At 46.1% G+C, this 25,368-nt stretch overlaps 1 protein-coding gene across 2 annotated transcripts in view; it reads right to left on the bottom strand.

Moving 5' to 3' along the window:
- Positions 1-25,368, bottom strand: part of LOC142589069 (cytochrome P450 3A4-like) — a 38,028-nt gene that overhangs the window by 8,801 nt on the left and 3,859 nt on the right. Inside the window, exons 3-12 of one of the 2 annotated variants that reach the window (XM_075700853.1) lie at positions 22,947-22,999; positions 22,141-22,237; positions 20,482-20,607; positions 10,494-10,746; positions 7,748-7,878; positions 6,973-7,084; positions 6,779-6,869; positions 5,640-5,748; positions 5,474-5,562; positions 5,036-5,176 (exon numbers count right to left, since the gene is read on the bottom strand). In XM_075700853.1, coding sequence (XP_075556968.1) covers positions 5,036-5,176; positions 5,474-5,562; positions 5,640-5,748; positions 6,779-6,869; positions 6,973-7,084; positions 7,748-7,878; positions 10,494-10,746; positions 20,482-20,607; positions 22,141-22,237; positions 22,947-22,999 — 1,202 coding nt within the window. The remainder of the gene's footprint in view (positions 1-5,035; positions 5,177-5,473; positions 5,563-5,639; positions 5,749-6,778; positions 6,870-6,972; positions 7,085-7,747; positions 7,879-10,493; positions 10,747-20,481; positions 20,608-22,140; positions 22,238-22,946; positions 23,000-25,368) is intronic. The other variant, XM_075700854.1, reaches the window with a different exon arrangement.

The raw sequence follows: 25,368 nt of genomic DNA on the forward strand, positions 1-25,368 counted from the left end.
ATCATCTGGGCTCACTCTGAAGCCAGAAAAGGGCCGCTTCGCTTACGATGAGCTTCTGTTCCTAGGCCACGTCATCAGCAAATACGGAGTACGCCCCGACCCGCAGAAAGCAGCTGTCATCGCAAAGTTCCCGCAGCCCATCGACAAGAAGGCAGTGCGTAGATTCCTTGGAATGCGTGTCTAGTACAGGCGCTTTCTCAAAGACTTTTCACGCATCGCAGAGCCGCTAACGCATGTAACCAAATCTGATGTCGAGTTCAAATGGTAAACGCCGCAGGCCGACGGATTTCAAGAACTAAAACAACGCACGCGGTCGCCGCCGGTACATGCACACTTGGACGAGGACGCCGATACCGATGTCCTCAGATAGCCTCAGACTACAAGAGTACCTCATTGTAACCTGCAAGCCCGGACGAAAACGCTGAGATGCTGATTGCCTATAACTCGCCCCCGTTGACAGGTCGCCGCAAGATGACGAGGATGACGACGCCTTCCTTGGCGCGGAAGACTTCGCTGAACAGCAACGAGCAGACCCGGAGTTAAAAGGCCTCGTCGAGTATATGGAAGGGCACACTGACGTTGTACACTTGTACGACCATGCACATTTCGACGAAGACGCCGATACCGAAATCCACACTGACGACAGTAGCCTAGGCCGGGGTGCCTTCCTAGTCCAGAAGAAAGACGGACATGAGCGGGTGATACCGTATGCTAGCCGGCCACTCTCAAAAGCGGAAGGCAATTATTCTGCGACTGAAAAGGAATGCCTCGCCGTTATTTGGCCTATAGAAAAATTCCGCCCTTGCCTATATGGCAGGCCATTCAAAGTCTTCAGCGACCATCACATGTTGTGTTGGCTGGCTAACTTAAAGGACCCTTCAAGACGGCTGGCGAGGTGGAGCCTCAGACTGCAAGAATATGACGTCAAAGTAATCTACAAGTAAGAACTAAAACACTCTGACGCCGACTGACGATCACGCGCCCCCATCGATCCCCCACCGGAAGACGACGCGGATGACGACGCCTTCCTCGGAATAATAAGCGCAGAAGACTTCACTAAACAGCAACGAACAGACCCGGAGCTAAAAGGCCTTGTCGAGTATTTGGAAGGGCCGACGTAGTACCTAGGGCATTTAAGCGCGGATTGTCTTCGTTCAGATGACAGAAACAACCTGCACGTAAAGAAGAACTTCTCACCAGTCCGCGCCAGCTACCTTCTTGTTGTTCCGTCAGCGCTGCGTCCAGAAGTACTGTACGTCCTACATGACGATCCAACTGCTGGGAGCCTCAGATTCTCCCGAACGCTGTCGAGGATAAAAGAAAGGTATTACTGGCCGCGTCTGACCGCCGACGTCGCCCGTTACGTCAAGACATGCCGAGACTGTCAGCGACGCAAGACACCACCGACAAGGCTAGCAGGATTACTACAGCCGATCAAACCTCCTTGCCGACCGTTTTAGTAGATCGGGATGGATTTTTTGGGGCCGTTTCCGGTGTCAACATCCGATAAATAAGTGGATCGTCGGTGTGACGGACTATCTCACCCGCTTCGCTGAAACTAAAGCTCTACCAAAAGGCAGCGCAGCAGAAGTAGCGAAATTTTTCGTCGAGAACATTCTGCTGCGGCATGGTGCCCCAGAAGTCCTCATCGCCGACAGAGGAATAGCAGATTGAGCAGAGCTCACCCAAGCCATTCTGCAGTAGAGCCATACGAGCCACAGGAGGAAAGCTGCCTACCACCCACAGACGAATGGTCTCATGGAGCGCCTCAACAAAATTCTTGCCGATATGCTCGCAATGTACGTCGACGTCGAGCACAAGACGAGGGACGCGGTCCGGCCGTACGTAACCTTTGCTTACAACTCGCTGGTGCAAGAAACAACACAGATCACGCCGTTTAAGCTGGTTTACGGCAGGAACCCGACGAGAACACTCGACGCCATCCTGTGGCACGTCACCGACGAAGAGAATCTTGACGTTGCGACCTTTCTCCAGGGCGCCGATGAAGCCCGACAACTCGCCCGCCTACGGATCAAGAACCAGCAGCGTACCGACAGCCGACACTACAACCTTCGACGACGCTTCGTCGAGTACCAGCCCGCTGACCGTGTTCGGTGTGGGACCCCTATACGCCAGCGAGGACTGAGCGAGAAGCTTTTGCGTCGCTATTTCCGACCGTACAAGATCATCCGACGTATTGGCGCAATGGACTATGATGTCGTGCCAGACGGCATTTCGCTATCACAGCGGCGCCGCTCACGACCTGAAATAGTCCACGTTGTGCGACTGAAGCCGTACTACCAGCGTTATTCAACTTTGGGACTTCGCGTAACTGACCTTTGGAGTTTGTTTCTTTTCGTTGTTTCGTTACTTTTGTTTAATAAGTGTCATTTTGTGTTTCGCTGGTGTTGGGCTGCTGAGCACGAGGTCGCGGGATCGAATCCCGGCCACGGCGGCCGCATTTCGATGGGGAAGAAATGCGAAAACACCCGTGTGCTTAGATTTAGGTGCACGTTAAAGAACCCCAGGGGGTCAAAATTTCCGGAGTCCTCCACTACGGCGTGCCTCATAATCAGAAAGTGGTTTTGGCACGTAAAACTCCAAATATTATTATTATAATTATTATTATTATTATTGTGTTTCGCTGTCTTATATTTGTAGCATCGGGATGATGCTTTTTAAGAGGGGCTAATGACACGTGTACTTCTTTATCTTTATCGGGCAACCACTTCTCACTGCCTAAGAAATGTTATCGCACAGCTCAGGACGCGCCTGCATGTAAAAGAAGTTTCTGAAATGTTATCGATGGTTCCGTCCACTGTCTGTCACAGGAACTTCCGTAATCTGACTGCATTTATGCGGGACGCGAATAGTGTAGAACTTTGTGGAAGACACGAGGGTCCCAGCGGTTACTCTGGAACATTCGACGACTGATCTATAAAAGCCGACGCGCTTAACCCGTTGATCAGATTTTGTGGGCACAGGTTCGCCCAATAAAAGTTAGTTTTGTCCTTCACAGTATTGCTACTGTTTTCTTCAACGTCACGACCACGTGACAATATATTCGATGATCTGGCGGATATGTACCTTGATGACCCTCCAACTGTTTCCGACCTTCTGTGTTGGCCTTCTCTGAATTGTCACTTCATACGTACGAACACGACCCCTCATTTTTCATCCAGTCGTGTCAGCGCCGCAAGCCACTGCGCGTGTTCTCCATCCATGACTGTAACCTTTATGCAGTTCGTTATAGAGTGGTAGTGGAAAATGGCCAATTCTGCAAGTTCCCAACTTCCTGTCGTAATCTTTAAAGCTGCTGTTATTGCCTGCTTACGTATGTCATGCACGTGTACCATGTAAGGTGGCTTCATCGTGAGTGCGAAATGAGGTTGACCTACCCGCTCGAGGCGAAGGTGTAAAGGCTTAACTTGCCTGTTTGGGTTCTGGTTGCTGAACAATGACCGTTCTATTATTCCGTTGTCCTGCTCGTTGTCTTCATCGTTGTGATCGTCGTTTTTGTCCTCACTTGCATCCTGAATATCCACTTGGTTTTGCACTTGCGATTGCCTCCTTCGAGCTTCCTTCATCGAACGACGTGCCCTGTAGTGTGCGGCTGCAGCTCGGTATGCACTTGGCGTTTCGACCCTCTCAACGCACTTCGTTCACCGCGATGTCTGCATTTTGCGAGGACTATTCTTCAACCTTTAGGCGTTTCTACGCTTCCGTGAGCATGAAGCATCCACGCTGTGTCCACCCGAGTGCGAATCGTGTGATGGCGGCGTCTAGATCGTGTCTTGCTCACCGGGCAGCCTACGCCGAGGCCACACTCGGGCTACGCATACGTCAATATGCTCATCGTAGCCGAAAAATACGCAATTTGCATCCTCGAAAAAGCACGCCAACACTGCCACGAAGTACTCACAATGTTGTTTGCCATTGATATCCCACGCTAAATAATTTTTTTCGTATACGTTTATAAGAAAGCATTGAAGAGCCAAAGTGAGACACTTCTTTAACTCTAGCGATGGGAACGTCCCCCCCTTAAGCATAATAAAAACTTTCGCCCAGCAGTATAAGAGTGTCGAGCCATTTTGGTAAGTATGCCACAACAAGGAGAGTGTGTTGGGAGGCTACTTGGTGTGTTGGGAGACACTGAAGTAGAAGACAGAGAAACGTTGGTTCTGCCTCCTTCTACTTCGTGGTCTAGTCCATAGCGCAGTTTAAATTTCCCAAAGTAGGCGACGTCACTCTGCCAGCTTTTCTTTGCTATGAATCCGTTTTAGCGGCATTAGGAACGGTTCGTTGCATACCGGTGCAATTTTCGACCAGCTACCGGAACCTAGGCTAGGGTAAGCGGGCCAATCGCAGACGCCGGTGCCACCTTCCGCCTCCGGTTATCGCCTTTCACTCCGCTAGCTCGGCCCCACCGGAACGCTCTCGATTTCTTCGTGCATCTCGCCTATTGTCAGCCGATTAGATCAGAAAAACCTGTCAATGTAGGTAACAATACGCGCTTTTAATGCAAGCAAAGGTAGTATTCCGCACACGAAAACAGCCTATAGTTGGGCAGTTGAAATAAAGCTGCGGGTCTCGGCCTGCGTCGTTTATCGGTGGTTGCGTGGGCTTGACGTCCGAAAATTGGTATCAAAGCAGAGTGGAAAATTTTTACCTCCTGTGACCCCTGGAATGCTGCACGTAGGTTCAGTCAACCACCCCGAGTAACTTCAGTTTCCCAAGAACATACAACAGAGGTGTTCATATGCTTGATCTTCTCAGAAGACTTTCAAATTCATCATGACGCCGGAGAAATTATCTTTGTGAGAGCATCTCTAGTAACGACTTCTGGAGGTTGCTTTAATAATTGCCTTCGCCCGCAAACCTTCGTATTTCCCTCATTCGGCAATACGTTTTCAGACATCACGATTTCCTGGCATGAGCTCTTGCGAATGTTATTCACTAAGCCTGTTTGGCGAATAGGTGCCCGGATGACTCACATGGGCAACACATGCCACTAACATAGGAGAAGGATAGCTACCTTTCGGGATCGAACATTTCGGGTTGGTTCCAAAAAGCTGGATCACGGTGCATGTGGTAGTTGGGAATAAGGATGGTGGTTCCAGCAGGTATAGTGATACCCTTGTAGACGTAGTCTGCGGCACATCCTCTTGTTACGACACTGTTGAGCAGAGATAATAAACTTGTGTGATTTGTTTAACTTCACCAAACTGAAAGCGGTAAGAACGTTAATTAGCTGCACTGATATCAGAATATGGTATGATATAGGTGCTGGAAAATATTTTATAACTTGTTGGAATATCAATCAGGAAGTTGGTATGTGTGGGACTGTGGCATCTTCAGAATGTCTTTGCATTTTTACAGAGAAATAAAATGATCACGAGCGCCAAAAGATTTGCGCTATGTATAACTACATTTCAAATGAAGAACCGTGTTATTATGTAAAGGCAATACTCACCCTGTGACAGGCGCATAAAATCGAAGTGATTCCGATATAACTTGCTCCATGTATTTCATGCTAAAAACATTGTCATACGTGAAAATTCCCTGAAACATTACATGTTTTTCAGCTAGGCTCGCATGCCCAATAAAAAATGCCACAGATGATTATGAATATGTCGTACATCTCTTTTCAGGACGCGAATGACTTCTTCTCGAAGGCGTCCTTGAATATTTGGATGTCTCGCCAGGAGATAGGCTGTATAAGCCAGAGCTGTGGCTGTCGTCTCAAACCTGTAATTTACTTGTGCTTTAACGCTGCAATGATTTAAATTAGCAACAGAGAAATATGGAGAGACAATCTGAAGTTTGACGCATCTTATCCTCACCTTTCTTGGACGAAACAATGTTTGCATAGAAGCGTTGTGACAGACAGTAAGTTTAATAATTTTCTCTAGTTTATAAATTGATAGTGCGTGCAAGTTGATGCCTCTGGCGTAAATAAAACTAATGAAAATTATCCGTGTGCTGTAAAGAAATTGCAATATAATGTCATAGTGCTGGAGCAAACAACAAAGTTACTCAAAACTTTTTAGGCCACAAGAGGAAGTAACTTTAATAATGAAACACAGGCATGCACTTACGTTATCCATGGAGGGCATACCGCCGTGATCGTTGTTCACACTCCATTGTTTTTAATATATATCATACAGTGTTTGCAGCAGACGAATTAGCAGCTAATTACACCCTATTTCGGTATATACCAGTGCACAATGTTAGCTCCAGGTGCAAACCACCAGAGGTCGACAGGCAGTGTATTATTTGAGGAAAAGTCTAGACTTGGAGGCACTTGAGGTGGCGTAATTGAAAGAGAAAGAGAGAAGTAAAGAAGGAAAGGCTGGGGGATTAAGCAGAATGAGGGCACTTTGAAAGTGCCCTATAAACTCATGTTTTCTCTTTCTCTCTTTCACTCCCCATTCCCTTCCCCACGTGGAGGTGGCGTAATTGCTCACCGTGTTGCTATGGTATTTGCAATTTCATCCGCCTGTTCCAATTAACTACGCGCACAACACGCATCGAAAATGAAGAATTTGCAACCTCTAAGAATATCGCGTTTGGAGTCAGCATAGTTAGCATGAAAACCACAGGGCACTGTTCCTTTACGACTTGCTAGAAATTGAACTTATGTTGTTCTTAAATTTTTACCGCGGCACTGTACATATCGATTTCTTAAGTGACATTTCATTTCCAAGAGCACATTGCAATATTGAGGACCAATATTTTAATACAACAGTTAGCAAAGAACCATCTCTTGCATTCTCACCCTGCTACGAAGAAGGAGATGCAGTTTGCCATAACTTCCATGTTTGTTAGAAAGCTCTTCTTCCTGCTGTTTGCATTGGCAGGCTGGCTCTCTGAAGAACATAGCAGAGATGAAATGCATTGCGACAACTCAAGATTAAACCACTTTTTCAATAATCAGATGCGTTATGAGAAATAGGCAGCTGTAAGCTTTACCTGTATTTGTGCTATCTGTATCGATGGACGTTGTGAGCAAACGCATGTCGGTGGAGGCTTCATCTTCAACTTCTGCATTGAGCATCAGCTGCAGGAGATCGCTTCTGTCTTTCTGAAGCCATGAGAAGACAAGCGATTAAATGAAAAATGTTTAATAGGTCCGAATTCGAGAGATCAGGTGCATGCGCAGTCGCGCTTGAGGCCTTGTTGATCTTTCGCGACCTTAGGTAAGTTAGCCTTGGACGTGTCCCACTCATTGATGGCGCCATCGCTCATCGGTGCAATGGTGCGGATCGACACGGTGGTCAATCTCCCTTAAATGATTCCACAACACAGCTATCCGTTATGAGTAAGATTCGGAGCTAGCTGCCTTGGTTTCCATTGGCTGCCGTTTTAGCTGGCATGGTGAGCCGCCCGGCTGCATAGGGCAAGGTGAATCGTTTGTTAAAGCTCTTAATTTTAGCTTTCATTATACCCTTCTCGTCGACGTCAAAGTTAGGAGTCTCATTTTCTGCGTAGGTGTCATTCGGCAATAACGCTGCGAGTTCACAGATCTCTCTGAAAGCTGAATATTAAGCGTAATGAGGTTGTCTGCATTATCATTTTAGTGACAGGAAGACAAAACAATTTCCAAGCTTAATCCTACAACTTGCCGACATAAATGTCTAGCGCAGGTTGTTTTTGTGCAGTCGAGTTATTCGCCAAACAGAGGTATTTTCGAAGAAGGATCAGGAACTTAAACATCAGTCACGCCTGCACGATTGAAAAGACCTACCTCGTAATTTGCACGACGGAATTCTACGATGGGAGAAATTTCATCACACATCCTGTCTGTAGCGGTCTTGCTGAGCTCCACGCTGTATGATATGACCACTGTCCATAAGGGGGTAAACTCGGGAAAGCACGCTGAAAGAAATTGACAAGGTCACCTGGTTGAAATTAGAATAAGAGAAAAATTCCTGCAGATCTTACGAGCTGTAGGAACCGATGTAAGCGAAGTCTTATCTGCTGTTTCTGTTGAGTGACAATAATTGGCGGTGATTTTGACCGCATACACGAATTAGAAGGTAAACCTTCCTTTGCGTTCACCACTTTGGTTTGCCTGCGTAGTACACAGAACGCTTGCGTACGTAGTACATGGACGGACGCTTGGGTAGAGTCTTCTTGACGTGACCTGCTTTAACAAGGCGTTGCTTAGGCTCGGCCTGTTTCACATGGACAAACTTGCACGCTGTCGTTTTTTAAAAAAAAATTGCGTCAGAACCCATGGTACGATGGACGCCGACGTTAATTCAATTGGCATTGAAGCAATGCAGCGACACACCGTATTGCTGCAGTAGAGGCGCGTCATGTAGGATGCGCTTAGGCAGCCGGACTTCTTACTCGCGCTTCCTTCGGGATACTCTGTGCCATACAGCACCACCGCCACGAAGTCCCGCCGTGGTGCATGGTTGAATATATACGGAGAGAAGATTCAATATATATAAAAAGACGTTCAATTCAGCCGAGCCACGGATACTTTTTTGTTTTGTTACTGAAGAGGTGCTCATAACCAATTTCATACACCCAGTCAATTTAGTAAGCATGTAAGAGCTACACTAAAAGAGGAACTTAACCAGTGGCATATACTCCGTGCTTGTTGGCCCGCTGTAGACCGCCACATATCTATTGGCACATATTCAGTTACTGAGGTATACGAAAATGAATTTTATAAAAGAGCTGCGCGTACCCTTGGCCGCATACCTAGAGACAAATCTTGGTATGACGATTCGTTGGTTTGATGAGAAAATGCTTGCACGTGCAGGCAGGCAGGCAGGCAGGCAGGCAGGCAGACAGACAGACAGACAGACAGACAGGCAGACAGACAGACAGACAGACAGACAGACAGACAGACAGACAGACAGACAGACAGACAGACAGACAGACAGACAGACAGACAGACAGACAGACAGACAGACAGACAGACAGACAGACAGACAGACAGACAGACAGAGAAGGCTTGGAAAGTGCCTGAATTGTTATTACAACGCAAACGCATGAATATATTGCCCTTAATGTCCCTTGTGTGTGAAACAGCTTACGAATGTGGCATACTTTGAATATCCATTTCTCCAGTTCGCCCAAAACCGTTGCTATGCCTAGTAGTAGCTTTCCTTTATTAATGAGACCCTAAATGAAGCGTTCATTCTGATTCCGTTTGTCCCATGTCCCGCGTTCACCCCATGTGTGCATGCTACCACGAGCTCAAAGTGGCAAAGCTTTTGGTCACTCATCTCGTGACTGCGTTGCCTCTACTTACTGTTTCCCTCCTCTCTCTACTGCCTCTTTGAACTGTTGCGGGTGAGTACAAAGGCGAGCGCTTCAGTTTCTGCAGTGTTTTTTAGAAAGACGTCGGGCGTGTTTCAGCCGTTCAGAACTCACTGTGGTGACAGCCAAAAAACTCATGAGTGCATTTTGGCAGTGACCAGGGAGCCCCAGACAGAACTGAGCACGCGTCCAGAGAGCTCGAGTTGGATACGTCTCATCGACATTAAACGGCGCAAGCTTTTTGACGTCAACCTTTCCCCTTTTGCGTAGTGCGGTCACGTAAACAATATGTGTTCTCAACTTAAACTCCGTCACAGCATCCAAGATAGCAGCAACTGCAGTGGAACAATCGACGAGGCAAAGAAAGTTCGACATGGCGTTGGAGTATTTTATTCAGTATGAGGTACGTCGCGCGAAAAGTGGCCAGATCAATCCATCGGTCAAGCTGACGGCGATAAAACAGTGAAACGTAAAGAGGATTCCTTCATTCCAGCCATTTGGATACCCCCGCAGTATTTGTCGTCTGGTCTCATCGCGAATGAGCGCCAGAGGAACATTTGGTGGGATGTCCCGATCGCGATCATCGACAATTCGTGAGGTTAAAAATATTGGTATTCTTGATGTACCTTCTGATAACCATCTGCCTGTCGTCACACACACACACACACACACACACACACACACACACACACACACACACACACACACACACACACACACACACACACACACACACACACACAAATATATATATATATATATATATATATATATACAGCCCTGTTTCCAGCCTTTCTTTCCAACCATAGTAAAAAAACAAGCGTCTATTGCGGTGTGGAAACCGCGTCATAATATCCAGATATTCTAATCTGAATTTTTGTTAATATATATTCAAACACGTGCCACACGCGGGCTTTGTGATGACGGCAGAAGATGGCGCAGTGTGTCCATAAGGAGCAGACTGCTTCGATGCAAAACATCTATAAGGGATGCGTGACGAAGAAGCGCGACTGTAGTAGACGCCTCATATATGAAGGGTTTTGGTCTGCCAGTGCGCTGTGTTGGTACATTGCTTCAGTGCTAATCGCATAAGAGTGTAAACTCATGCTGAGGCGATTTGTGCATAAATTTTTTAACCTCCTAACAATTCAATCAGTGTACACGTGGGTGTTTTGCTGTTTCCAAAAAGGTTTTTATACAATCTGTGAACTTACCAGTCAGGAAGTTTATCCACGCACGACGAAATTGCTGAAAACTTTCCAAGCTATCCTGAAACAGTGACTCTGCTGAGCTGTTGGAGTGACCTTTTTGCTGCAGATTAGATTTTAGGCCGAACACTGACCGAATGATGACGTCTGCCGCAAGCCTCTGGAACAGCTGCCGAAATTCGATGGCTTTGTGCTTCGGCCGCAGGGTCTCGATGATATCGAAAAACTCATTTGTGGCGTCGTCCATGAGGCTCATCATCTGAAAGCATAACGGCGGCATTTTATCACTCCTCCCTAGCATAACCATAAAAAGTATGCGATGATTTGTGCCAACTTCTTCAACTAATACGCTGAGGACAGCAAAGTTGTACGCCTTAGAGCGACAGCCTTTGTCGGAAATAGCAGAGATCTGTTTGCTGGCTGTCGTTAGGAATGTATATCCATCGAAGCCCTGGTCACATGGCTGATACGGAACTCCCTAGGAGGCTGTGGTCCTAAATCACCATCTCTGCTTTCATGCAGCAGCCGTTCAAACTCCTGGCTGATCTCCAACGTGGTGCAGGTAAAACGCAGCGTTACGACCAACAACCTAAAGTGACAAAGAAGCAACGCTAAGAATTAATTTTGTCCAGTCTGACATGAGCGAGGCTACCTTTACTTTTGTTATTTGTAGTAACTAAACATCAAAAGAAATAGCTGGTGGTTGTTTTTTCAGCACTTGATAGTGAGCATACTGCTCCGAACGTGGTACAGCTGCACGAAGACTGTTGTGCAAACCCCCTAACAGCTTAGCTCTGAAATTCTGCTAGTTAACCGTAAATGCTATAGTCCTAACGTACCTTCTTCATCTATTAACGAGTATATCGAAGATATCATAAAAAAAATTAAGGATATCAATTCGTGCCAAGCAAACAGTTTTCGCACTAAATGTTGCGTTTCTTCTGCGGTTTATAGCTGGCAGCATTCTTCGTTTGGAAGCTGTGGGTGTCTTAGAGGTTTAATCATGTTTCCATCCTTTCAGTGGTAAAGAGATCCGTAATTTACGTCCTTGCTGGTGCTGCAAATGTGAGAAATAGAGTTTACTCTTCTCAATTGTCAAATAAAAATAGAAATTTATATCGTTAACTTCAACAGGCACATTCGTCAAAGCTTATTCCTTTATTTTTTCCTATACCAAGAAGTGCTAACATAGTCAGTTCTGGCTTGAATTTTGCTGAACAGGGTACAGCGCGAATCTTATCAGGGTCAGGATGTATACGGTCAGCACAGCAAGATGGCCAAGAACTTTGACTTCAGGGTGTCTGAAATGGAACGTAGAAGATTTGAGTTGAATACTAGCCTCCCTAAAGACTTCACGAATAGCGGCTAAGTGACTGAGGTAGCTTTCAAATGTACACGATGATATCGTACATATTATATAAGGAGGTGGACTAATTATAGGCCCAAAGCAGATAGTCTATTATTCTTTGGAAAGTTCCTGGGCATTACAAAGTCCGAAAAGCATAACCAAAATGCAAAATGCCGTCCGGTGTAACAAAAGTGGTCTTCTCGCGATAGAGTTCATCAACCGAAATCGGCCAATAACTGGATCGGAGGGAGGTCAAATGAAGAAAAGTATATCGATCCGTGAAGGCCAGTCGACAGCGTGACCGATTAGTGGGAGAGGATGCACTTCCTTTTCGTGACCTGGTTCCGCTGACGGTAGTTGGCACGTAATCGCCAGCTGACATCCTTCTTTTTGACCAATGTAACCGGCGATGGCCAAGGACTCGAAAAGGGATTATTTACCCTTTTGGTTAGTACCTTGTCTACTTCACCTTGAATAACAAGGCATTCTGTGTGGGACATGTGATAAAGTCGTCGCCAGACAGGATTAGCATCACCGGGGTCAATCTTATGGCTTACAACGGAAGTCTGTCACAGCGGGTCATCCTCAGAGTCAAAGACGTCGCGATGAGACACGAGGACGCGACATAGATCCGCAGCCTCTTCGGGAAGCAGGTCTTGAGCTATCGTCTTCAATATATGCCGAGATTGGACGTTTCGGAAATGATCGGACAGCAGGTGGGTGCAGACAAGCATGGTATATCTAATACAGAGATGGCGGAATCTTCGATTGGAGAAGTGTTTGGCGAGAGACAACCCTTTCGGCATAACTTGCGTACATAAGCCAAAACTTAAAGCAGGAAGAAATACGTGGCCACTGGCTATAGTCAGCATGATATGAGGAACGGCAACTGTGCGTAGAAGGAGAACATTGGCAGTAACAATCAGCACATTGGCATCGTCAGGAACAGGTGGGAATGACGTCTAAGGCACATACATGGAGGCTTAAGGTGGAAACCATTCGATTTCTACAGAACACAAACAAGGCTCAGCTGATTTTGGAGGAGTACAGCAGTAAACAAGCTGCTCGAGTTGGAGGAGGGCAGCAGCGCAGTTAATCAGCGCTGAATGGTCCTATAAAAAGTCCAGGCCGCAGATCAACACTGGGAACCTTGTTCCTGAACAGCAAATAAAACGGAAATGCTGAAATCAGCAATAGTTATTTGCGAAGCGCACATGCAAAGGATAACAACCGTTGCTCCATTAGTGACCCGGATAGCACGAGATGCAGTAGGTGTAAAGGCTTTAAGCGGCTACGAAGACGCTTGCTCATCATCGGGTTATGGCCTCCAGTATCGACATGCTCTGCGCAAAATACATGCTGAACTCCTACATCGACTATGTTGTGCCTGGTCGTCAAGTTCAGAGGCTTCGGCGGAGACGTCGGCAATGCAGAGTCACCTACGGAAGCTGCATCTTTTAGTTTCCAGAAGGTATGCGCCCAGGTGGGAATAGCGGTGACAGGCGATGGGCATTGATTTTTGGCGAACGGGACTGGTGACTGGTAGACGACGGTGACCGACGGCTTCACGCAGTCGTACCGTCAGTGGCGTGCAGGTTCAGCTCGGCTTGCGGCTCGGTATCGCGAAAACCGCTGTCTCGACGAGGACTGTTCGAGAACGGCATCGAGGACCAACAGTTGCGACAATATCTGGCGACGTGACCAACCCGGCGACATTGAAGCAAATAGATCAGTCATCCGGTGTTCACCACTCCACCATGTGGCGAGAAGCTCGAGAAATCCATTGATTTTGAGTATGCGCGAACGAAGGACGTTTGTTAGCCAGGAACTGGTCAAAGTGGAAACTGACTGCAAGATGACGTTAGCGAGCTCTTGGCGCACAATAGCCTGAGCAAAGGGAAGCGTAGGAACACATGTGTGATTGACAGGTTGGTATACATAGCCGCGGAACGTTGTCGTCCAACTGACGGCACACAATTTTCGTCAGCTACGCTGAAGGCTGGCGCTCGCGTAAAGGAGAGTCCTGTAGGTCTTCACAAGGCGATGTAGCAGCGGTATTAGGAAGCCGTGCATATGACTGATAAATTCGCTCGCTTTTCACCTCCACAAAACGCTAGAACTATGTGATAATATTATTACCCGAAGTACAGTTCCTACAGATGAGTAAATTCAAGGCTTCATCGGTGATGCCCTCTAGGTCATGCCCGACTGTTTCAAACCACAGAATTTCAGCGTCAGCCTTGCGGCAGTATGCCAGCATGCCTTGCAATAGGCGATGTAGCCGTCGGTGGACGTTTGAACTCATGATGCCAACCCTTTCTTCGGGACCACATTCTGACTCGGTGGTTTCCCAAAGAGATGTCGCAGCTTCTGCTTGCCGGCATCCCAGTCACGGAGTTCTTTTTCGTGGTTTTCAAACCACACACGTGGAGTTGCCGCCAAGTAAAAAATTGTTCGTCAGCGTCACTGTGGGATTCCACTTATTGTGGCTGCTTAACCCCTCATACAACTCCAGGCAGGTGGCGACGTTGTCGCCATCGGTGGCTCAGAAGGTTCTTGCTGTCGATGCACGCGTTCGCGAATAGGCCCCGTCTCCTTCGACATCGGTGAAGAACTGAAGCGCCGGCCACTGCCAAGCACCGTTCTGGGTCGCTACCCCACACCTGACTAAATGTTTCGAAGAGGAAGCCCGACGCAAAAATTTATTTACAACTAGACCCATGGGAAAACGTAAGTGGTAATTGAGATGCCTTGTGCAAAGGTCGAAGCTCCAGGAGACAGTCTACCACTTCTTCTTCATTGTCTTCTCTTGCGCGCACCGTCCTGCCCAAAATTATTTATCTGCCCAGTAATGTCTACCTGGCCAAACTAACTCAAATATAACTGATAAGTTAGGAAAGCAAATCTTGATCTAATGCTTCTCTATTCTCGTGAGAAAAGTTTCTCTAGCGTTCACAATGAAGCAACCCGTTTTTTCGCTATGCCCTTATGAGGAACAGTGGAGTGGGTTACAACAAAAGTCACATAGTACCTAAGGAAAAAAATTGTCACAGAAATATTTATGAACAGTTCATTTGTGTTACATTGAAGGGCCTAAACTTTTTCACAAGGAAATCCCAAGTGGTCGAGCACCAGGCTAGCAGGGAATAGCCTACTTTGAGAACTCTGGCACACGGAAAGCCAAGTGATGTGTACGTCACATTACGTTGAGGTGAAATTACTGATCCATACAAAAAATGACAAGTATTCTATCCTACAACCAGTTTTCCCACAATAAGTGATACTTCTTGCACATTTATTTACCTTTAGTCTTGTAACTTGAGTCTGTTTTCTATATCTGCTATGTGTAGATTGTAAGCTTCATGTTTGGCTTATAGGGAAGAATATTTTAGTATTTATGGATTTGAACTTGTGTTTTTCAGGTTGCTTCGACATTGTACCCAAGTCTTGACACACACTCGAGCCAAACCTCTTGGAAACGACGCACAACGAGGCTCCACGAGTCTATTTACGATGAGTCCAGGGATCACGGCAGCCAGCTGTGCTCCAGCGTGCAACCTTTGGTCACCCTTCCAGATGTTTCATTTATTTCCCTGCTGTACCTTGGCAGCCTCCTACCATGGCAGGATCACCAGCTGTGACCTCTTTTCGAAACATGAGCGAATGCTGGGGTGGACTGTTACCTGGGCTCTACTTTCTATTTGTCTCATAGGATTCTTCTCAAACACTCCGGTTTATATAATTGATATGCTTCTAACGTATTAATTTTTAATAGTTCCTTTCTGTTAAAGTCTCAAGAATGTATCCTGCTGTTTCTGTACTTGTGTGTGTAATCCAGAGGTTCTTAATTCTAGTAATGCGTCTTGCCAAATTGCTGACCGATGCCATTTTCTTCCTTTATAATGTACAGCACTCCAAAATTTTCAGAATATTGAACTTAAGATGAGCTATATGGCAGGATATGTTTAAGAGCAAGGACGCTATAACGTAAAACTATTCCAAACTTTTCTATTCCAATTCTGCTCTCAGCCCTCCACGATTGATCGAAAACTTTTTTCGACCGCCCCCACTTCACCTGTCTGTCAAGCGACGTTACGAAAACCGCGATACGACCCCATCTGGTATGATGTGTACACACTTGTTATGCATGGTTTCACAGAAAAACAAAAAAACACTTATTTCTAATTCGACCCGTTTTCGCCATTAGCCCTCAGCTATTGGTAAAAAGTTTTCGAGCTGCACCCACTTCACCTGACTGTCACGCGACGTCACAAAACCACAAGAACTCACCGCGTCAAAGTGACGTGAACGCGATAAAGATGCATTAATATGCCGAACAAAACTAAATTTTCTTCGGAATAGTCGCAGGCTGCCCCGTTCCGAAAGGAATAGAAGATGGCTGCCGCCGATCGCTGCGACACTGGCTACTCGCACCTGCCGGAGAGCATGGCTGTATTTGCGTATAATAAAACTTCTTGCGGGGCCGTGCAACGTTTTCTAGCACTTTCGGCACGTTTACGCCCTCATTCTGCCAACTCTTCTTTGCTGAGGGTCAATTTTAGCGTCATTCTTGAGCTTCCGTTGCATGCCGCCGCGATGTTCGACAAGCCATCGCAAGTTAAGTAAGGGAAAGCCGACCAATCGTAAACGCCGGCACCACCCTCTTCATCCGGTTATCGACTTTCAGTGCAGTGGCTCGGCCCCATCGAATCCCTCTCCACTTGAGTGTTCTCCTCGCCTCTTGTCAGCCAATTAGATACAACAAGCCGCTCAGTGTAGGCAATGTTATTCGTTTTTCAAGCAAACAAAAGTGACCTCCTATGAACGAGGAAGGCGTTCGATTGGTCTGTTCAGACAACCCTGCGGGTGACCGCCCGGTGCTTGCGTTGGCGGCTACGCAAATTTGACGTCAATCGATTGGAATAGAAACATATTGGAATAGTTTTACGTTATAGGGCACCAAGATAGATTACGTATTGTAATGTCTACGAAAGCAGGTACAAAAGAAAGAAGAGTAGATGACGAGAACGAAGAATTTTAAAGGGCTGACTGCGCTACGATCACGCTACCAGCATCGTCAGTTTCCTGTGAATAAAACCATTTCGTCCCAACACTTCGTAACAGCTGTGGTGGAAGGTGCAGGTTAATCGACACCAGAAGACGGAGGCTGAACCACAAGTTCGTTGATGGAGCGTTCGCCTTGCTGGACTCCCACCGAATCCAACGGAGTTGAATATGTCCCACGACGCGGATGAACAACCGTTCATTCTAACTGTTGCGCCGACCAGTTCTGTTGAACAACTGAGAGATGCGCATCCCTTCGCCGGAAGATCAGACGAAGACGTCGAGGAATGGCTCATCCATTATCACCGTGTGAGTGCCACCAACAAGTGGAACAGCGCTTCTCAGCTTTTGAACGTCGTGTTTTTTTTTTCTAACGGATACTACGTTGGTGCGGTTCGGAAACCACGAGGAAACGTTCAAGACATGGAGCAGATTTGTTTTGGAAATCAAAAAGCGATTCGGCGACTTCGTGACGAAAAAGAAAAGGGCACAAGAGACGCTAATGCAACGCGCGCAAGCGCCAGGCGAAACCTGCACGGCCTACATTGAGGCAGTAATAAAACTGTGTAGCATGGTGGACTCAGGAATGTATGAGGAAGACAAAGTCAGGCGCATCCTCAAAGGAAGTGTGGAAAATGTTTACAGTTTGCTCATCGCAACAGACGCCTGGCTTCCCTCGCCGACATCAATCGGCACTGTCGCATTTTAGAGCTACTGAAGGCGAAGTGGATCACGCCGAAGTTTGACAGGCTAGCCAATGTGAGGACAGTTGCGAGCGTAGATAGCAACACGCCCCTCGATGTTGCATCAACGATAAGACAAATATTTCGCGAAGAGCTCAACCTACACGCGCAAGTGACACACTCAGGCACTCATAGCATCCGCCGACCACCAGATTTCGAGCCAAACGTGGCACCCTTCTCCCTGTATACTGCGGCGAGGGGCATTGAGGATTATGAAATCGCGCCCCGACAGCAGCCACGTCTCTACGGCAAAGGCCCTACTTATGACGGCTGGCCACAGCGAGGAGAGCCACGTTTTTATTCCCGAGGCCCTGTGGCTTCTGTCAGGTCCCGACAAGAACAGCACCGACCCTCTACCAAAACGTGACTTATGACCGATATAACGGATCTCAGCAAGCAGCAGGCACACGTTATCCACATGACAACGAACTTTCTCGCCGCCCCCAGCAGCCTAGTATTCATTGCAAAGAAGGTGCGGTGAACCGCGACCCTCCCCTGTGCTACAACTGCGGTTGCGCAGGTAATATAGCATGGTATTGTGCCAAAGCCGTCAATAAGGAAGGACACCACCTATGTTTTCGCCCCCCGGAACCCGTACTTCATTTGACTTGCGGACGACCAATTTGCTTCCCATGGACCGCTTCTCGCACAACACCAGACGCAGCGATTCGCCAGCATCTGAGCGGAGTTTGCGCAAACCAAATAACCGCTCCCGTCACTCTCCGTCCCCTCGGAGCCGTTCTTCTTCATCGCCGCGGCGACTGCGTCTGATGAGCCTCGCTTTCAAAAACCATCTAGGCCTCAAAGATATGTTTTCTTGGAACGCCGGTATTATCGTTCTTGGAGTAGGCGGCGAGTGGCTTCACCCCCTTGGTGTTTGTGCTGTGAGTGTTTTGTTGGCTGGGAAAGTGTTTGTGTCGGAATTCCTTGTTCTTTCTCGCTGCTAGCACGAAGTGATTCTTGGTATCGATTTTCTTGAACAATGCGGCACTCCCGTGCTCTGTGCTTGGGGCGAAATATTATTGAAGAAGTTAGTTATATCAGCACATTCCGGACAAAGCTCGTGTGGCGAAGAGAGGGACACTGACACACTTAGTTTTCTTGATGAAGTGATTCTACCATCGGGGTGACTGACCTCCATTCGTGTTCCTGCAACAACTGTTGACGCTGATTGTGTAGACGTTGTAGTTGCGCCTCTCCACATAAGCTTTCCTAAAAATATGTACTTGTGACAATCTCTGTCGTGTGCATGACGAAAGCAGTCGCCACATTGTGGACGCTGAACTGTTCCGCCACGCCGGTTGTCCTTCCTCGCGGTATGAAAGTCGCTCTCTTCAATGAAGCCGCATGTAGCGCAATAGCAGTATTAACTGCGGACACCTCTACAGCTTGCTCTCCTTGCGATAATCGTCGTTCTCTAGAGCTTATGCTTGGCATGCGCAGCAAAGCTATCTGTACATCAGAACACCAAGCACTGCTACAGGTACTTGCTAGGCATGAGGCTGCATTCGACTTCACGCATGGAGATGCACCCGTTCATTCACCGTCGTCCCCCACTCGTCACAGAAGGGATACCGGCTCAGCACATCCCATCCGCCCGAAGCCCTACTGAGTGTCATCCTCTGAGCGCAAAGCTATTGCCGAGCAATTCAAGGAGATGATGAACAAAGGTGTCGTTCAAGAGTCGTTCAGTCCATGGGTGGCCACAGTGATCTTGATCCGAAAAAAGAGAGTGCTCCTGGAGATGCTGCGTGGATTACAGACATCTAAACGCAATGATGAAGGATGTATATGCGCTACTGCGAATCGACAACGTCATTGATTGCTTACAAGCTGCTTCTTACTTCTCAACAATTGATTTGCGATCGGGGTATCTTGGAAATCCCTATGGAACCTGCCGACAAGAAAAAGACCGTTTTCGTGACTCCAGATAGCTTATTCGAACTTAGTGTTATGCCTTATAACGAGGGTCTCGAATCCGGCAACATTGATGCCTTCAGGTAGCATATGTGGTTTTATTGACCAGTTGCCTTCACCCTAAAAGATCACGTTATCGTGACGCCTGCGGCAAAAAAGACGTTCCACGTCCGCCGCCAAGGTCTGTGAGTGGTGGCGCTGGCTAACACTCCCAGGGTTCTACTGGGACACATAAATACCCAAGAAAGTGGATGGAAAAACGACGCCGCGGTAGCTCAATTGGTAGAGCATCGCACGCGAAATGCGAAGGTTGTGGGTTCGGTTCCCACCTGCGGCAAGTTGTTTTTTCATCCACTCTAATTTCCATTGCTTTATCGTTTCTTTATTTCATTTATTAAGCACAAGTAATTTCCCCTATGTTGTCCTTGGTGTCAGTGTTTGTTGGCTTCTTATGATATTATTTAAAATGAGTCAGTTAATTTTGTTGATTGTTGAATATGGATTTCAAGTTCCAAGTTCTCATGCGAGTAATGTAGGTCGCTTCGAGAAGCCTAGCTGAACTACACTTATCTGCCACAAGAGACTTATAAAAATATATATTTCTAAAAGACGTATCCTCTAGAATGAACTAAATCATTAAGAATAAGCAGCACTTAGAGAGAAATTTCCTTCGTCTTTGTCTCTTCTAAATTGAAACTGTAGAGTTGGGATTCCTATGAAAATAAGGAGGAAGCGATAAACATTATTATAACAAGGGCACCCTCACTCTGAAATTGAGGTTTGATATGGCGTTTTTATAATCTAGTCTGGGACATCTTGTTCGACCACTTTCAATCGGATCTACATCTAGGTTCGTGTATCGGGTTCACCATGTGAAACTAATATAGCATTTTCCAATAAAGCTAACCGCATCGCTGCCTACCTTCTTCATGTTGCTCGTCGTAAAGGCTGGCGTGATAAGGCTGCGCATTTTCTTCCAGTGGTCCCCGTCAGCGTGCGTCATGCTTTGAGTGAGAACCGGGTGGGTTCGCGCGAAGCCCGACATCATCTGTAATTGTTCAAACACCACCGCATTCGTTAAAACTGGGCGAATTGTTCAAAAAACCTTGCACAATATGGCCATGAGCCTGAAGATATGAATATTTACGAGGACGCGGAAGCAGCTCACGCAAACGCGTGTACGCACAGAAAAATGGTCATAAATGGTAATAAGTCCCACTCCAACAAGATGCCGGAGCCTGGTCTATTTAACGCAGGTCAAACCCACCGCAGGTGCTCCATAAGGCTTCTTTTAAAAACATCTTCTCAAAGAATAATTGCAACTGCTTTTGTCCAAGCCTTAAGAAGAAACTCAATAAAAGCCGGGAGGATGTAACGATTGTGTTCCGCATCTTATACTTTCGGAGTAACTTAGAGGCTGGGTGCGCCAGCGTTATCACCAGTAGGCCGTCATAAGCGAAGGGTGCTAAAAGAATAGAATTCGAACGAATGCTCGTTGCATTACACCAGTCTACTTTCGGGCATTGTAAATAGAGAAGGCCAGTTCATATGTCACCGCTTAATGCCTGCAGATTGTTCCACCGGCTTTTTCATAGAAGACAGCACAACGCTGAAATGAAAGCCTGCGTCCCCCCCCCCCCTTATTCTAAGTGGAGCAAAACGAAACAAGCCAAGCCAGATTTAAACGCCCTTGTGACGGGTGCTTCGGCTCCGGCGACAGGAGGCAGAAGTGAACTCTTTATTTTGGTATATTCAGGAGGATTGGCCGCAAATGTTCATTGTCAGTTACGGGCTGGGTTTGTGCCGACGGGAAGGAACGCGCGCTGCTTGCTGCAGGAGCATTACCTCCCTTCTTCGCGCCCATTGAGCGATAATTCATTGGACTCTCAATGAGCTATTGGCAAATTATTCTTGAAACGCATGCTTCTTTGTATACCTTTCCTGGTGGTTTCGGCGTCGGCCGTTCTGTCGCACGGTTAAGTTCTTATCGGATTTTCACCCAACCAAAAAAAAGAGAAAACGTACTTTTCCAAACGGGATCATTTGAAGATTGTGCCTTCGCTTCAAATATAGGCGAGGGATTCTAGCATACGCTAAATTTTCAGCTTTCTATTACTCTTTGCTCGAGGCAGCCAGCGCTTTGAATTGATCACAGAGAGGCGCAATGCCGTTTAAAGAATGTTCCAAGGAGTGTGCAAATTATGTCAATTTTCGCAATTATCCTGTACGTTTGCAGGCTGTTTCGTACGGTGGTACCTGCTGGAAAGACAAGAAACGACCACACTGGGTAGAATATGTGAATGTCTCGTGATTGCTTCGAAAGTGTCTTGCTCTTTTCCGATTGTGGTAGCAAGCGCACTTAGAAAACGGAAACCTTTATTGATGCAGACAAAAGCGCTGACATACACAAAGCCAAGGATAAATCAATTTCCCCACGCCACTCTTCGGTTATGATTCCGAACGCTTAATTGCGCAGCTAAAGCGATAAATAACATGTTTAGTGCGACTGCCTAAATAGACACATTCAGTTTAATAGGTCTTGTAAAATAGAGAAGCGCGAAGGTTGAACATTTGTACTCACTCCTCGACTTGTAAAATTGTTGAAGTCCTTTATCTGGATCTTCTTGATTAGTTCGAGATCTTTCACGATAATAAACGGATGAGCCCCGTTGTAGAAGCTGTAAAAAGTCACGCCACAAAGCAAGTATACATGTAGAAGATTTGCTGTATACGGTACCGCGCTGACAGTAAGACGTCATAGACAGCATTGCGGCTCCAGAAACCGGTAAATGTAATGTATTTTTCGTATGGTTGTCTGAAAATTAGCTCAAGTCATCAATTTTAGAAATTATGCGAGGAAATTTGAGGGGTCCTGAGGTGAATAGTGGGTATGAATGGACAGAAACCTGCCGATCGAGAACACGGTATCACTAGGGATGGCATGATTATGGGTTGCAACCAATTATTTTCCGGACGTCATGCAGCGGATAACAGCAACAGACTGCTAATAATAATAATAATATTTGGGGTTTTACGTGCCAAAACCACTTTCTGATTATGAGGCACGCCGTAGTGGAGGACTACGGAAATTTTGACCACCTGGGGTTCTTTAACCTGCACCTAAATCTAAGCACACGGGTGTTTTCGCATTTCGGCCCCATCGAAATGCGGCCACCGTGGCCGGGATTCGATCCCGCGACCTCGTGCTCAGCAGAACAGACTGCTAAGTATTGAAGAGAAAAATAAGTCTACTACCTCTGAACCAGGTAAGATTATCGCACCAGTCACACAGCTTTCTCTGTTTATTTACCCAGCGGGCCACATGACATTAGTATAAATTTATTTACATTCATTTCTAAAAAGAAACAAAGAACAACAAGCGCTTACCCTACAATGTCTCCGTATTTGTCTAGCCATTCCTGGAATGTGACCAGTGCGCCCTAAAAAGAACCACCAGAAATAAACAACCGCAGCCACTCTATTCGTTGTTGTAGCAAAAACGAACCATCTGTGCTATGCGGCTTGTGTGCTGTTTGTTTCGTGAATTCAGAATTCGGTATTGTATAGCACATCTATTATACTGTATTTGTAGGAGTAAGACGAAACAGCCGAACTAAAATTACTATTTTAGGCAGTACAACATCTGTCACTCTTGCTTGCTCAACTGTGAAAGATGAATTGCTTCTCCACATCAACATTCGCGTGCTGCTAAAAGTGCCTTAGGTGAGGAGAAATGTATTCTTTAAGTATCCGAAAGGTTCTTTAGCCTTGCAATATGCGTGCAACTTTACTTCTTACAGCCGATATTTGTGCGGGGTGTGATCACTGTGAGAAAAGGAAAGCAGTGGTCAATCCTTTAATTTGGCGAAAATGCCTATATCAATGTCTATACCTAAGAAAAATTTCTATTAACTTGTCTATGGACGCTGCCTAGTCGGGACCTGCTAGCATAAATGAGGAGTGCTACTTTTACAGTATCGTTATGCCAATTTTGTTGCAACCAAGTTCTGCACAAGTCCGCTAGTAGGACGACTTTTCATTAAAGATAAGATATTTATCTACCTGTCTGCAGGCTGAAAACATAGAAAGGACATTTGCATGGTTTTCCAAGAAAGTAAGTTTTGCGGTCATAGAAAATATGCCTAATCTGAGGTAACGTTGTTGCCTGATGCGGCAACAGGGTGAACGACAATTTTCCCTTTCATCGCTAAAGTCGTTTGAATCTAATAAATGTTGAAGAAATTCCAGCACGAAACAGAAATTCATGGGTATTACATTCATTGTGTCATAGTTCAGCACTCATTCGAAGGTGAATGAATCTTTCTAGGTGTCCTTATTAGGCAAAATATGTATATTGAGGTGTCGTGCTTCAGTTCCTATGCTTGAATTAGTAAGTCCTCTGTTATCAATTATTGTCTGAATGCTGGTGATGTTTATTTGAACGTGAATATTTCGTTATTGTTAAATCATAAGAATTAGTTTACCTGCGTGAACAACTGTATTTCGTTATATCAATAAAATTATGGGGTTTTACGTACCAAAACAACAATCTGATTATTATGCATGGCGTTATGGGGGACTCCAGGTATTCGGACTGCCTAGAGTTCTTTAACATGCACGTAAATCTAAGAACACAGGTATTTTCGCATTTCGCCCCCATCGAAATGCAGCTGCCGTGGCGTTCAATTATATAGAACATTTATTTTTAACATTATATATAGCAGTAATATCCAACAAAGCGGCATTTTTCTCCTGATGATCAAGAGTTCACGTGCTTGACTCAGCGAAATGTCGGCTATGCAGGTTTTTGTCTAGATTGGAATTTCCCGACACTCAATGTCGATTCTGGTCAGAGAAAATCCAGGCAGCAAAGCTCTATCCAACTGTTTTCGTCCGTGGCCTTGATAACCGTATCGGACTGTTAAGTAAAGCCAGCAAATGTACACCTTTATGGCCGAGCCTGCCGACCAGATTACACTTTCCTAAATGTGCATGCAGTTATTGGATGGTGGCCGCTGTTTTAGTATTTCGTAGAAGAAAGTGCTATTGTGAGAGTGTTTGTTGCTATGGTTAAGGTTATTTGAAGCAGCATAATTAGATTGCGGTGCTGCAGAGTTACCATATGAACATTGACGATGAAGTGCTTCTATCAAGTGATTTATTAGAAAAGAGCACACTGATGGTGAATCAGTGAACGGAAACGGGCTTGCGCGAGAACTCGGTTAAGCTTACCGACAGGCAATTGTATCCTTTGGGTAGCGAGCAAACACCACGAGCATGTCGCACAGGCAGCATAGCCGCGCATAATAAATTAAGCCTTGTCAAGGTGGTAATTGAGTAAATAGCAGGTGCCAAGCATAGTTTACACTCATGAAAGTCAAGTTTGAGTCTACGAGTTTTACTTCTTCGGTGTTTGGTTTTGGGTGAGCTCGTCTTTCATGTATGGTGCGCAGGTCTTTCCACGTGGGCATTTCTGCTCCCATTTTCACGCCCACTTTGTTCTTTTCTTGTATATCAGTCGATAGAAGCGGTTCATCATCAGTGCTCATATGTATGTTGTTTGTCCTATTTATTTCTACAGCACTTCATTCTATTACACTGTTTAAGTGAGCTTGCCAATGATGAATATTTCCGGCGCTCAACTTTTCTACAACCGTTTTAATGCAGCAAAGAGGTGATTTGTGCAAGCAGTATTTTCACTGTATTCATGCTGCTGAACAACGTTGCCACACAACTTTTCAAAACATGTTCACCTGTAGCTGTTTTTACTGACGTTAACTAACATCTTTCTAAATACCGTTTTTGTCAA

This window comes from Dermacentor variabilis, chromosome 7, assembly GCF_050947875.1.
Source record: "Dermacentor variabilis isolate Ectoservices chromosome 7, ASM5094787v1, whole genome shotgun sequence".
In the NCBI taxonomy this organism is placed as follows: domain Eukaryota; kingdom Metazoa; phylum Arthropoda; class Arachnida; order Ixodida; family Ixodidae; genus Dermacentor; species Dermacentor variabilis.